Source organism: Cyprinus carpio, chromosome A1 (genome assembly GCF_018340385.1).
Source record: "Cyprinus carpio isolate SPL01 chromosome A1, ASM1834038v1, whole genome shotgun sequence".
NCBI lineage: Eukaryota > Metazoa > Chordata > Actinopteri > Cypriniformes > Cyprinidae > Cyprinus > Cyprinus carpio.
In genome coordinates this window covers 16,973,319-16,989,236 of record NC_056572.1, presented here as the reverse complement: position 1 = coordinate 16,989,236, position 15,918 = coordinate 16,973,319, and the positions used below count along the sequence as shown (strand labels likewise).

At 37.8% G+C, this 15,918-nt stretch overlaps 1 protein-coding gene across 1 annotated transcript in view; it reads left to right on the top strand.

Moving 5' to 3' along the window:
- Positions 1-3,610: 3,610 nt before the first annotated feature.
- Positions 3,611-15,918, top strand: part of LOC109065585 (coagulation factor VII-like) — a 66,606-nt gene continuing 54,298 nt past the window's right edge. The window contains exon 1 of the mRNA XM_042753537.1: positions 3,611-3,737. Within this exon, the coding sequence (XP_042609471.1) occupies positions 3,653-3,737 (85 nt within the window). The 5' untranslated portion in view covers positions 3,611-3,652. The remainder of the gene's footprint in view (positions 3,738-15,918) is intronic.

The following is a 15,918-nucleotide window of genomic DNA, read 5'->3' as shown; positions in this document are numbered from 1 at the left end:
CTTTAATGCGTGCATACAGAGCGTGATCGCTGTGACAGACCTTCCCCCCTCTGAAATAAACACGGAGATGTTAGTCACATCCGATACACGAAAATTGCAGACGTCAGGTGATAAGAATCGAAACTCAAACGTCGTTTAGAAAACTAGTCCCGTCCGAATATATGGCACTGAAACCTAAAGATGTTCTAGGGGAGGGGCTTACCGATAGGTCATACAGTGTTCTGCACATACGTCAGTTACATCAACATATTTTAAGATTTTACATTTACAGTTATCTTTGCATCAAACATATTTTTTAGATTAAAAAGTAGGCTGTAAAAAGAAAATTAATAAATAGTTATGACTAATTTAAATATTTTTTAATTAACGCAAACAAGTTGTAAAAATATACTGTATGCACTGCTTATAGACACCAGACAGATAATGATTTATGCAACAGATGTTCATTTTCACAAAACAGATATTTATAAAATCATAGGAAAATACACACACCAATCTTTTAATAAATGTTTACTATAAATTACTTGTTTAGTCTACAGATATAAATAAGATTACCAAATTAAGTTAATAAAACACTGGGTCCATAATGCAGAAATCTCTGATCATCTCTTGAGGCTTGACAGTTGCAATCCTGATCTTATAAACACAAGGAGAACGTACATGAAGGTAACTTAAACATATGGTTGTAATGTATTGACGTACTCTTATGAAAAAATTATTTTGGCTGAGTTTTTAGCTTATTCTCCCTCATGTCATTCTAAATCATTATGAATTACTTCTGTGGGGGGAAATATCTGGGTAGCTGACTGACACTAATATTATTTACAACATTTCTGTATACCAGTGAAGAAAAAAAGCCATATGGGATTAAAACAACAGGAAGGTGAGTATATGATGACAGCTTTATTTTTATTTTTGGGTGAATAATCTGTTAGCTCGTTAACAACTATTGCTCAGACCCACAGAAGAGGTTTTTAAATAAACAGACAATCACAGTGACATAGGCCTATATGCTAGATAATTACAGTAATGTAAGGGTTTAGATCTAACCTAGTGTGAAAGTGTATGTTGTCATCATTCTTGAAGCAGGTACTGCAGACTCTAGTATCAGAAGTGATGTTAAAATCATTACATCTAATACTGTTAATCCTTTTACTGTGAGTTTCTTCATCCAGGGGAGAAGTAAGGAAAAACCTTTGGGAAGCCTCACAAAATGGGACAGCAACAATGGTACAAACCACCCTCATGGATGTTTAAACATTATGGAACTCTTCATTAAATAATTTTTATATTATATTACTGTGGTATACTTAATGTGTTATATTATAGCAATAAAATGTATAAATATTATTTTATATTAATCGTTCATTGATAATATAGTGTGGCAGGTAATGCACTCAGGCTATGACGGAATACAAATCGGAAGCTTTTAAAGAGATAGTTCACCCAAAAATGAAAATTATGTCATTAATTACTCACCCTCATGTCATTCTAAACCCATAAGATCTTCATTCATATTCGGGACACAAATTAAGATATTTTGATGAGATCTGAGAGCTTTCTGACCATCCATAGACAGCAAGGTAACTTCCACATTCAAGGTCCAGAAAGGTAGTAAGAACATCTTTAAAAAGGTTCATGTGACATCAGTGGTTCAACCATAACTTTACAAAACTACAAGAATCCTTACAGTAATAATGACTTTATTAAACAATTCTTCTCCCGCGAGTTACCATCTACCACCATTATCGAGAGTAACACTCTCACGCGTTGTGGTACTCTTCATAATGGCGGTAGATGGCAACTATTTTTTAATTGGTAATTGTTGAATAAAGTCGTTATTTTTGTTTTTTGCACACAAAAAGTACAGTAAGTGAATTATCCATTTAAGCACCCTGAGATTTCACCAGAAATACATAAGCTACATGCCATGCATAGAGTTCATTGAGACTGTTTAGGTTTTTTGGAAATGTAAAAAAAAAGGAGTGGATTGATTTTTATCATTCTAGGATGGTTGTGTCCAAACACTGCTAAGACACATTTACATGCAAATACCATATAAAAGTGAATTTTGCATCTGATGTCCCCTTTAAAGGGTATAACGTTTTTAAAAACCCAAAATAAAGTGCAAATGAGAAACTGCGATAACTGAATTAAAAGGGGTCATATGTCGTTGCTAAAAAGAACATTATTTTGTGTATCTGGTGTAATGCAATGTGTTTATGTGGTTTAAGGTTCAAAAAACACATTATTTTCCACATAATGTGCATTATTGTTTCTCCTCTATGCCCCGCCTTCATGAAACGTTCCTAGCTCATCGTTCTGAAAAGTGAGGTGTACTATGATTGGCCAGCTATCCAGTGCGTTGTGACTGGCCGAATGCATGAAGCGTGTGACGGATATGTTGCGCCCCTTAACACTGTGATGCCATGTGTCCTGGTGAGATGAGACAAAACCAATAAAACCCATTACAAACGAGGCATTTGTTGCATCCAGTGGGGACATAATTACTGATTATAATGACTTTCTGTCTGATTATAATGATACTGTCTTTTTATGCGTTGCTTATGCGTTGCGTAAACATAAAACCATGTCTGCATTTGTGATCGGAGAAACAACAAACAACAAGCTCTAATAGTTACTTTACACTGCTCAAAACTTGCATTTGAATCATCAGTGGCAAATCCTTTACATATGAAAACTTACTTACAGACTGTGTGTCAGAAGCGCCAGACTGTCCTTGCAAAGTTGGAATTGCCCGACTTTTATAGAAACAGACACCGGCATTGTAGGCTACTCTCACAGGAAACAGTCCTTGTCCTCTGCAAAATGCACAGCATACATCTGAATATTTGGGTTGAACTTTTCTGGAACGGTGTTGTAAATACCACTTAACCACTGTGTCCCCTTTTGGAAGGCCAAACAAAGTAGCTTTGGTTTCACAACGAAACACAGTGTCTCCACAACATGCCACCAGCGGCAACATTGAGAATAAAAGTTACACCTTCTTTCTTTGTGTGAACATTTGGGCAGCGTTATGCAAAATCTTCCCTCATCGTGACGTAGACATGTGGGAGCATGTTAGAATGAGCCATTTTAGGAAGGAGTGGGTGAATCTTAACTTTTATAAAGAATATCTCTTTAGATTTGAGACTTTAGTCTTTGCAACTTTACAGATCTTCTTTATGCACCAAGAGTAGTAACACTTCAAAGTGTAACAAAAAATTGAAATCGCATCATATGACCCCTTTAACTGAAATTGTCATCTATTGTACAAACTACAGTCTGAATATTAGAGCAGTCTGTGCTGAATGAACGGAAGAACAATGTCAAGAAGAAGAATTAATTAAAATACTAACAGATGTTTTGGTTTATTTTAAGCATCAACTTACAAATAACAATTAAACATTTGTGTCTAGTTTAATCTAACGTCATTTTATTTAATTTGCTAATATAGTGTCAGCCCTTGCCTTGAGGGAAATATCACCCATTGCATGAATGAAGTGTGTGACTGTATAAGTGGCTCCATCTGCTGGTGATTTAAAGAGCAGCTTCAGTTACACAGTATTGTATAATCTGCTGTCTGTATGTTCACCATGTGTTCAGACCACAGCAGATGAGTTACAGACTTTGATCTTGAAGCTAAAACATCATGGAGTTCAACCTGAACAGAATGAAGCTCTGCCATATGATCCTGACGTTGCTCGCTGTCCCAGTGTGCTTTGGGCTTTCATCAGGTAGGCATTCAGATATTTAAAAACAGGCAATCAGCAATGTGTCATTGTGTTTGTGTTTCTCATCCATGTTTACATGTTAAACCAGAGAATAAAAAAGTATTCAGACTTAGTGTGAGATTTGCTCATATGAGGAGGCCAAAGAGATCTTCACCCTGCAAACATGTCCTTGCGGGGCCCATGCTGGCTTTTTGCGGGCACAGTGGGCTAGGGTCATCCCACACCAAACCTAAACAGGCCCAGTGTGGGTTTGCCCAGGTGAGGCCAACAGCTTTGGGCTTACTGCAGGCTCTCTGTGAGGAGCCCACACTATAGGACTGCCCACATTAATCCAAAAATGGCCCAGTGTGGACCAGACATGAGCCTGTTAATAAGAATTTTGTGGGCAGTTTACTTCCTTACCACTAGGGGTGCTAGGGTTTGTAAGATTTCCCAAAAGGGGTCCTATTATGCGCTTTATCAAGGTCTTGATTTTGTTTTGGGGGTGTACTAGAACAGGCCATACTTGCCAACTTTGAGACCTCAGAATTAGGGAGATATTCAAAAGGGGGGGGGAGAAGTCTGATCTACAAAATTTGCAGGCAGCATTTCCCTTCCCCTTCGAGCTGTCCAGGATGAACGTGAATTATTTTTTCCATTCAGTTAGGAATTTGCAGGCATATTTTCTCTTTTTATTCGCCATGTCTCTTCTTTCTTCCTTTTCCCCTTCTTCTTCTGCTTCTTTTTCCGTTCTGAATTTGCCGCGCTTGACGTGAAACGGCGCCTCGGTCTGAAACGGCGCCCAGTGACGGATGGTGTAGCAATATTGTTGTCCGGGTGTAAATCGGGAGAAATTCGGGAGAAAGGTCGGCCCTGGAGATTTTCGGGAGGGGCTTTGAAATTCGGGAGTCTCCCGGAAAAATCGGGAGGGTTGGCATGTGTGGAACAGGCTCTCATACTAGGTTGTTCGAAAAACAATTTTTTTTTTTTACGTATTTTACATTATTACAACACCTCTCTCCCCAATCTGGCATGAACGGCTGGAATAGTTCCTGCAGCAAATGAAAGCCCACCTTCTGAAAAACAAAATGCACTGTGATTGGTTAGCTTGGCCAGTCTGTGCTGTGATTGGTTAGCTGGGCCAGTGTGTGTTGTGATTGACAGCACTCGGCGGGTGGTTGGGAAATGTCATGCCTCTTATCTTAGCCGTCTGCTGTGAGCTTCAGTGTAAATATTGCATCAAAATCAATTTGACCCACGATTTAATCCCGGATAATTGTAACCACTCTAAGCTCGTCTGCCTTGGGAAAGCTAGCATGTCTCTGACATAGTGATAGCACTCGATGCCTTCTCTAGTGCAGCTCAACCAGGTCTCGTCCCATTCGTCGATCTTTGTGACATCACAAATCCCGGAAAATATGCGTTGTAGTCCAAACGAGTCATTCATTGTAATTTTTGAAAAGTGATTTCTGTTAAATAAAATAGCTCCATTTGAATTGGACTTTGAGCTTTGTAACTCTGTAGATCTTTTTAATGCTCAAACAGCAACATTACAGACTAACTAAAGTTGAAAAAGCGAAAAAGCATAATAGCACCCTTTTAAGTAAAGCCATGTGGTGGAGAGAGTTAGCAATAGCAAGTAGTGATGTGAAAGTCCGGTCTTTTCTGCGAACCGGTTTTTAGTTTACTCGCCAGACTGCTATATATATAGCTTCCAGGCCAGCCCATACCACCCCTTCAGCCCCTTGGTTATCTGATGTTCTACACGAACATCGTTCTAAGCTTAGAGCTGCTGAAAGGGTGTGGCGCAAATCCAAAAATACTACTGACCTTAATGTGTACCAATCACTCCTCTCTTCCTTTTCTGCTAATGTCTCCACTGCTAAAAAGACATACTACCATAACAATATTAACAATTCGTCTAACTCTCGCATACTTTTTAAAACATTTTTCTCGCTCCTTTGTCCTCCTCCTCCCCCTCCTGCTTCATCTCTAATAGCTGACGACTTTGCCACGTTTTTCATTAATAAAATTAAAAACATCAGTGCGCAATTTTCCACACCACAATCTATCAAGCACATCTCACCAGCAAACATACACTCATTCAAATCCTTCTCTTCACTCTCTGAGGCAGAAGTCTCCAAACTTATCCTTTCTAATCATCCTACTTCTTGTCCGATTAATCCTATTCCATCTCATCTCCTTCAAGCCATTTCTCCTGCAGTTGTACCTGCACTCATTCACATCATTAACACATCCCTTCATACAGTTGTTTTCTCCTCATCATTTAGACAGGCTCGTATAACTCCACTACTTAAGAAACCCACCCTCAACCCATCTCTTTTAGAGAACTACAGACCAGTTTCCCTTCTTCCTTTCATTGCAAAAACACTTGAACGAGCTGTATTCAACCAAGTCTCTACCTTTCTCACACAGAACAACCTCCTTGACAGCAACAAATCTGGCTTCAGAAGTGGACATTCAACTGAGACTGCCTTGCTCTCAGTTGTTGAAGCCCTAAGACTGGCAAGAGCGGAATCCAAATCTTCAGTACTTATCTTGCTTGATCTATCTGCTGCTTTTGACATGGTTAACCACCAGATCCTCCTGTCAACCCTACTGACAAAAGGGCATCTCAGGAATCACACTCCAGTGGTTTGAGTCTTACCTATCAGATTGGTCCTTCAAAGTATCTTGGAGAGGTGAGGTGTCCAAGTCGCAACATCTAACTACTGGCGTGCCTCAGGGCTCAGTTATTGGACCACTTCTCTTCTCTGTCTACATGGCATCATTAGGTTCTGTCATTCAGAAACATGGCTTTTCATACCATTGCTATGCTGATGACACTCAACTCTACCTCTCATTCCATCCTGATGATCCACCGGTAGCTGCTCGCATCTCAGCTTGTCTAACAGACATTTCTTGCTGGATGAAGGACCATCACCTTCAACTCAACCTTGCCAAGACAGAACTGCTTGTGGTTCCAGCAAACCCATCGTTTCATCACAATTTTACCATCAAGTTAGGCACATCAACCTTCACAGCTCCTTCAAAAACAGCTAGAAACCTTGGAGTTATGATTGATGATCAACTAACTTTCTCAAACCACATTGCTAAAACTGTCTGGTCCTGCAGATTTGCTTTATTCAACATTAAGAAGATCAGGCCCTTTCTTTCAGAACATGCTTCACAACTCCTTGTTCAAGCTCTTGTTCTGTCCAGGCTGGACTACTGCAATGCTCTTTTGACAGGTCTTTACAATTAATCCAGAACGTGGCAGCAAGATTAATTTTTAATGAGCCGAAAAGAATGCACGTCACACCTCTGTTTATCAGTTTGCACTGGTTACCTATAGCTGCTCACATAAAATTCAAGGCATTGATGTTTGCATACAAAACCACCACTGGCTCTGCACCCCTTTACCTAAATTCATTACTTCAGACTTATATGCCCTCTAAAAGCTTGCGTTCTGCAAGTGAACGTCGCTTGATTGTGCCATCCCAAAGAAGCACAAAGTCACTTTTATGGACTTTTAAATTAAATGTTCCCTCCTGGTGGAATGACCTGCCCAACTCAATCCGAGCAGCTGAGTCCTTAGCCATCTTCAAGAATCGGCTTAAAACACATCTCTTCCATCTTTATTTGACCCTCTAACTTTTGCACTCACTATTCTAATTCTATTTAAAAAAAACAAAAAAAAAAACTAACTACCTTTTTAATCTTTTTGTATTCTATCTATTTTCTTTTCATTTATTCTTTTCATTTATTATACAATTATAAAAAAAACATTTTATTCACAATAGAATATAGATAACATATCAAATGTTGAAAGTGAGACATTTTGAAATGTCATGCCAAATATTGTCTCATTTTGGATTTCATGAGAGCTACACATTCCAAAAAAGTTGGGACAGGTAGCAATAAGAGGCCAGAAAAGTTAAATGTACATATAAGGAACAGCTGGAGGACCAATTTGCAACTTATTAGGTCAATTGGCAACATGATTGGGTATAAAAAGAGCCTCTCAGAGTGGCAGTATCTCTCAGAAGTCAAGATGGGCAGAGGATCACCAATTCCCCCAATGCTGCGGCGAAAAATAGTGGAGCAATATCAGAAAGTAGTTTCTCAGAGAAAAATTGCAAACAGTTTGAAGTTATCATCATCTACCGTGCATAATATCATCGAAAGATTCAGAGAATCTGGAACAATCTCTGTGCGTAAGGGTCAAGGCCGGAAAACCATACTGGATGCCCGTTATCTTCAGCCCTTAGACCGCACTGCATCACATACAGTAATGCTACTGTAATGGAAATCACAACATGTGCTCAGGAATACTTCCAGAAAACATTGTCGGTGAACACAATCCACCGTGCCATTCGCCGTTGCCAGCTAAAACTCTATAGGTCAAAAAAGAAGCCATATCTAAACATGATCCAGAAGCGCAGGCATTTTTTCTGGGCCAAGGCTCATTTAAAATAGATTGTGGCAAAGTTGAAAACTGTTCTGTGGTCAGACGAATCAAAATTCAAAAAGTTATTTTTGGAAAACTGGGACGCCATGTCATCTGGACTAAAGAGGACAAGGACAACCCAAGTTGTTATCAGCGCACAGTTCAGAAGCCTGCATCTCTAATGGTATGGGGTTGCATGAGTGTGTGTGGCATGGGCAGCTTACACATCTGGAAAGGCACCATCAATGCTGAAAGGTATATCCAAGTTCTAAAACAACATATGCTCCCATCCAGACATCGTCTCTTTCAGGGAAGACCTTGCATTTTCCAACCTGACAATGCCAGACCACATACTGCATCAATTACAACATCATGGCTGCGTAGAAGAAGGATCTGGGTACTGAAATGGCCAGCCTGCAGTCCAGATCTTTCACCCATAGAAAACATTTGGTGCACCATAAAAAGGAAGATGCGACAAAGAAGACTTAAGACAGTTGAGCAACTAGAAGCCTGTATTAGACAAGAATGGGACAACATTCCTGTTCCTAAACTTGAGCAACTTGTCTCCGCAGTCCCCAGACGTTTGCAGACTGTTATAAAAAGAAGAGGGGATGCCACACAGTGGTAAAAATGGCCTTGTTCCAACTTTTTTGAGATGTGTTGATGCCATGAAATTGAAAATCAACTTATTTTTCCCTTAAAATTATACATTTTCTCAGTTTAAACATTTGATATGTCACCTATGTTGTATTCTGAATAAAATATTGAAATTTGAAACTTCCACATCACTGCATTCTGTTTTTATTCACAATTTGTACAGTGTCCCAACTTTTTTGAAACAGGGTTTGTAATAAAAATTTTGTAATTTGCGCATTAAGGCCCCGATATACTTCAAACGAAATTGAAGAACGATTTGAAACAAAGTTTGTTTCGAGTTCATTTCGGCAGTTCGAAACAGCTGACCAAAGCAAACTTTCTGGGGTAGTTTGTTTCGGCTCCTAAACACCTTTGAGTTTCCATTGTTCCGTGGCGGTTAAGTAATCGGTGGGTGTGTTCTGAAACTCCACTTTCTTTGACGTGCATTTTTTTTCCCCAGTTCGTTTTTCATTCAACAGAGGTCGGGCAAGAGAGAACAATGTTTCCGGCCTAGTCACTAGCAACATGAATACACTAGAGTGTCAAATAGCTGAGCTGGCACAAATATATCTGCACCTGTACGATCACTCGCAGAGAGACTTTAAAGGTTCAGAGAAAGCATTAATTCCTAGAAAGAAATTGCAACGGAGCTTGGTGTCGATGACCCGGAGTTATGCAAAAAGCAACGCAGAGAAACATCCGAGACAAGTTTTCCAAAACCATGAAAAGAATGAAAGGAAAGAGAAAAGATATAAGATAGCAAGTACCAAATACATGTTTCACCAAATAAATGTTACACCATACTGCTGCTGCTGGTCTTTGTTTGTTTTTTTTTTTTGGGGGGGGGGGGGGGGGGGGGCAGGTAGTATACAAAAAAAAGACATGTGTATGATTTTTTTTTGTTTTAAAAATCTGTGAGGGACAGATACAGTACTGTGAGGGTACAAATGTCATGATCAATAGGTACAAAACAGTATGAACCGCAGAAGCACAGCTTTGTTTTCTTTTGTATCACTTTAAATAAGGCAACTCTCCAAATCTTTCTTTCTTTCTTTTTTTTAAACTGTTTATTTTCATATTTTCTTCTTACCATATACAGAAAAAAAGAACAAGAGAACTTTAAAAAAAAAAAAACTTTCAATCCATATTAATACATGTTATTGCTTGCCAATCACATCCAAAATAATCTTTAAGGGGAAACAAATCATTTACAAAAGTATCCAGAGTTCCATCCAGTACATTATGCCGTCTTTCATATGGTAACAGTGCCAAGAGTTTTTCACGCCAAAGAGTTACAGTAGGAGGGTGTTCTTTAATCCAAACATGAAGTATGGAAAGGCGAGCAGCATAAAGCATTATAGACGTTGTTTTTGTTTCCAGTACACAATTGTTTACACCAAGGATACACAATCTGGGATCCAGTGGTACTTTAATCCCAAAAGATCTTTCAATTTCCTGAACCACCGAAGACCAGAATGATGCAATTAAAGGACAGGTCCATATTAAGTGGAAATAAGTTCCAGTTTCCCTTTTACACTTCAAACTAAATTTTGTACGTGTCATATTTACTTCGAGCTAAAGGAGTCACATGCAGCTTGTTAATAATTTTATATTGTACTTCATATGATTTGTTTAATTTGGTAATTTGTCTTGCATGATCTAATACTTTGCTCCATATCGGTTCTTCCAGTATAACACCAAAATCAAGTTCCCAACTTTGTTTAATATTTATTGAACCTTTATTATTTGCTGTAACTTGGTCATAAATATATGTAATTGTTTTACTTTTCAGTGCAGCTGCCTTTAATAAAATACTATCAAGCACATTCGTTTTTCCCACCTTGTTTATAATATTCGATAGAACAAGGTAACTTCTCATTTGTAAATATCGAAAGAAATGGACTTGGGAAATATTAAACTCATACTGTAATTGTTGGAAAGACTTAAGAACATCGTCTGCGTAAACATCTAATATTCTTGTGATACCAGCTTCTCTCCACTCATTAAAACCAGCATCGATACAGGTATGTCTAAAATCTGGATTATTAGCAATAGGAGCCAACAATTATTACTACTACAAGTATTTGTCAAGCCCAAAATATTTACGAACAGCACTGAGAGATTTACAGATATTTTTCAATATATAATTTTTCTTAATCTTGGTATATATTTTTGTGAAACATATAAACGGAAGGTGTTATAATTGAACCCTATCCAGACCTATACCTTCCAAATCTGGAAAGCAAAAAATTCTTTTTTTAATCCACTCCTTTTTTTAATCCACCATTTTAAAATGTAAAATTTGGGATGCCAAGTCCTCCTTTTTTAATTTGGTAGTTGAAGCTTTCGAAATTCCATCCTTGGCCTTTTGTTATTCCACACAAATACTCCTCCCGTGCTGTGTATTTTTGTAAATATTTTGGATGGAATATAAATTGGCAGCATTTGGATAATATACAACAGGGGAGGGAGAACATTCATCTTGATTATGGCTATGCGGTCCAATAAAGATAATGAAAGATTAGTCTATCTTAGAAGGTCAGTTTTTATTTTTGCTATTACAGGTAAAAGATTATGTTTTATCAGATTTGAAAGATCTGCACTAAAATATATACCAAGATATTTAAATCCTTTTGTGGTCACTTTAAAAGGTTGATAGCTTAATGAGATTATTCTATCGCCAAGCGGGAAAGCTAAGGATTTTTCGTAGTTTATTTTATATCCTGAAAACTTACTGAAGTTTTCAATCATTTTTGTTAGTAAAGGGATAGATTTGGTAGGATTCTTCAAAAATAGAAGTACATCATCGACATAAAGTGATATCTTGTGGGAACTGCTTTCTGTTTCAATGCCCTCTATCTCCTCACTCATTCTTATTGATAACACCAATGGCTCAATAACCAAGTTAAATAAGAGAGGGGACAAAGGGCATCCTTGTTTTGTTCCTCTCTCCAACGAGAATGCCTCTGATGTAGTTCCATTAATCAAAAGAGCTGCCTGAGGATTTGTATACAATAATTGAATCCAGTTAATGAAACTTTCATTAAATGAAAATTCTTTTAAAACTCTAAATAAATACTTCCATTCAACGCGATCAAAAGCTTTTTCTGCGTCCAATGCTATGACCACTGCCTTTTCTTTTTTATATGCTACATACTGTAATATCCCAAGCAGTCGTCTTACATTGGCGCTAGACTGTTGCATCTTAATGAAGCCTGTTTGATCGCTAGAGACTAATTTATGTATTACATTATTTAATCACATTGCCAAGACACTTGCTAAACTCTTTGAATCTGTATTTTGAATTGATAATGGTCTATATGATGCAGGATTTTCTGGATCCTTGTGATCTTTTGGTATTAATGAAATAATAGATTGCTGCATTGTCTTTGGCAATTTCTTCTCATCATAAGCATACTGAAACATTCTTGTAAGTAAAGGAGCTAAGAAATCCACAAAGGTTTTGTAGACCTCTGCTGGAAAACCATCTGGACCACATGCTTTTCCATACTTTAGAGAATTTATTGTCTTTTTCACGTCATCGACTGTAATTTTAGCACCAAGTGACAGATTATCCTGCAAATCAAGTTTAGGTTACTTAAGCTTCTGAAAAAACAAAGTCATATCCCTTTCACTATCTGTATTCTCAGATTTGTACAAATCTCCAAAGAATCCTTTAAACATGTTTGTTATTTCCCGTGATGAATAAACCAATTTACCACTTTCATCTCTTATTTTGGATATTACGGACTTACGTTTTTTAATATTAATTAAGCTTGTTAAATATTTTGCAGATCTATGACTATCATACTGTTTATACTTTTGTAAAAATAATTCTCTTTCTGTTTTTTGAATTTCCAATTAATTGAGTGCTGTTTTTAGCAGCCATAACCTGATCCCAGCTTTCAACGGAAAGACTGTGCTTATGTTTAGTCTCAGCCTCTTGTAATTTTGACTCTAGTCTTTTTTGTTCATAAATAATTTTCCTTTTCTTAGCAACACAGTATGAAATCATCAAGCCTCAAAGATAGGCTTTTGTTGTTTCCCATACATTTGCCGGATCAGTATCATCGTTATTATTAATTTCTAGAAAATGCATTAAATTTGTTTTAGTTTTGTTACAGAAATTAAAATCAGATAATATCGATCTATTAGGCCTACACTGACAGATATTTTTATTCTTATATAAACAAGTAAATGTAACCTCAAGTTTAATTGGGGCATGATCCAACAAATGTATATTTCCAATGGTGCTTTGTTTTATTAATTCCAATATTATTTTAGTAACCAGAAAAAAATCAATTCTTGTATATGTTTTATGAGGATTTGAAAAAAAGTATAGTCCTTTTCTCCAGGGTGCATATGTCTCCATACGTCAACCAAATCAACCTCATCAACCATTTGTTGCAGAGCTCGCTGTCTAGGAGTTTGTTTTGAACTAGTCATCTTTTATTTATTTATATAGCGCTTTAAACAAAAAAGATTGCGTCAAAGCAACTGAACAACAATAATTAGGAAAACAGTGTCAATAATGCAAAATGACAGTTAAAGGCAGTTCATCATTGAATTCAGTGATGTCATCATGCAGCTCAGTTCAGTTTAAATGGTATCTGTGCAATAATTTGCAATCAAGTCAACGATATCACTGTAAATGAAGTGTCCCCAACTAAGCAAGCCAGAGGCGACAGCGGCAAGGAACCAAAACTCCATCAGTGACAGAGTGGAGAAGAAAAAACCTTGGGAGAAACCAGGCTCAGTTGGGGGGCCAGTTTCTCCTCTGACCAGACGAAAACCAGCAGTTCAATTCCAGGCTGTAGCAAAGTCAGATTGTGCAGAAGAATCATCTGTTTCCTGTGGTCTTGTCCCGGTGGTCGTCTGAGACAAGGTCTTTACAGGGGATCTGTATCTGGGGCTCTAGTCCTGGTCTCCGCTGTCTTTCAGGGCTGTAGAGGTCATTTTCAGGTGCAGATCCACCATCTGGGCTGGATACATACTGGATCTGGTGGCTACGGTGACCTCGGAATAAGAGAGAAACAGACTAATATGAGCGTAGATGCCATTCTTCTAACGATGTAGCAAGTACATCGGGTGTTATGGGAAATGTTCCCGGTTCCGGTTTACCTATTTAATGCAGCCTTAAAATCCTTTAACGGATTTGAATATTAGAAGTGTATTAGTTTGTTATGTGTAAGCCAGGTTAAAGAGATGGGTCTTTAATCTAGATTTAAACTGCAAGAGTGTGTCTGCCTCCCGAACAATGTTAGGTAGGTTATTCCAGAGTTTGGGCGCTAAATAGGAGAAGGATCTGCCACCCGCAGTTGACTTTGATATTCTAGGTATTATCAAATTACCAGAGTTTTGAGAATGGAGCGGACATGGAGGACTATAATTTTTACAAGAGCTCATTCAAATACTGAGGTGCTAAACCATTCAGGGCTTTATAAGTAATAAGCAAGATTTTAAAATCTATACGATGTTTGATAGGGAGCCAGTGCAGTGTTGACAGGACCCGGGCTAATATGATCATACTTCCTGGTTCTGGTAAGAACTCTAGCTGCTGCATTTTGGACTAACTGGAGTTTGTTTACTAAGCGTGCAGAACAACCACCCAATAGAGCATTACAATAGTCTAACCTTGAGGTCATAAACGCATGGATTAACATTTCTGCATTTGACACTGAGAGCATAGGCCGTAATTTAGATATATTTTTGAGATGGAAAAATGCAGTTTTTACAAATGCTAGAAACGTGGCTTTCTAAGGAAAGGTTGCTATCAAATAGCACACCTAGGTTCCTAACTGATGACGAAGAATTGACAGAGCAGCCATCAAGGCTTAGACAGCGTTCTAGGTCATTACATTCAGAGCTTTTAGGCCCTATAATTAACACCTCTGTTTTTTCAGAATTTAGCAGTAAGAAATTACTTGTCATCCAGTTTTTTATGTCGACTATGCATTCCGTTAGATTTTTTCAAATTGGTATGTTTCGCCGGGCCACGAAGAAATATAGAGCTGAGTATCATCAGCATAACAGTGAAAGCTAACACCGTGTTTTCCTGATGATATCTCCCAAGGGTAACATGTAAAGCGTGAAGAGTAACGGCCCTAGTACTGAGCCTTGCGGTACTCCATACTGCACTTGTGAACGATATGATACCCTCTTCATTCACTGCTACGAATTGATGGCGGTCATATAAGTACGATTTAAACCATGCTAATGCACTTCCATTAATGTTCTAGTCTATGCAAAAGAATAGTGTGGTCAATAGTGTCGAACACAGCACTAAGATCCAATAGCACTAATAGAGAGATACAACCACGATCAGATGATAAGAGCAGGTCATTTTGTAACTCTAAGGAGAGCAGTCTCAGTACTATGATACGGTCTAAATCCTGACTGGAAATCCTCACAGATACCATTTTTCTCTAAGAAGGAATATAATTGTGAGGATACTACCTTTTCTAGTATCTTGGAAAGAAAAGGGAGATTCGAGATCGGACTATAATTAACTAGTTCTTTGGGGTCAAGTTGTGGTTTTTTGATGAGAGGCTTAATAACAGCCAGTTTAATAAAAAACTAGTGATGGTGGGCCTTTTATTTAAAATATTATTCATTACACAGTTCCAATCTCCACCAACAATCATATAAGGACAGTGATACTTGAACAGTAAATCAGTCAGTTTAGTAAAGAATGTAGGATCGAGGTCAGGGGCAGCATATACATTTAGGATAGTGACTTTCTCTCCATATAAAACCCTATGCAACAAAACCTCTTTCATCAATTTCATCATAATTGATATTAATGGGCAATTTTTTATGCACCAGTATTGCCACCCCTCTGCTTTTACTATTAAATGTGGAAGAGTACATGTGTCCAACCCAGTCTTTTCTAAGTTTTTTATGTTCATTTTCGGTCAAATGTGTCTCCTGCAACATTGCAACTGAAACATTCTCCTTTCTCAGAAGTGTAATTATCCTATTCCGTTTGACTGGATTTTTACACCCTTTAATATTAAATGAACAAAAATTTACTGGTAAAGCCATTGCATCATAGGCATAAAATATCTAATAATTTCCCCAATATGCAAGGTATTGTACATAACAATAATTATGGATCCC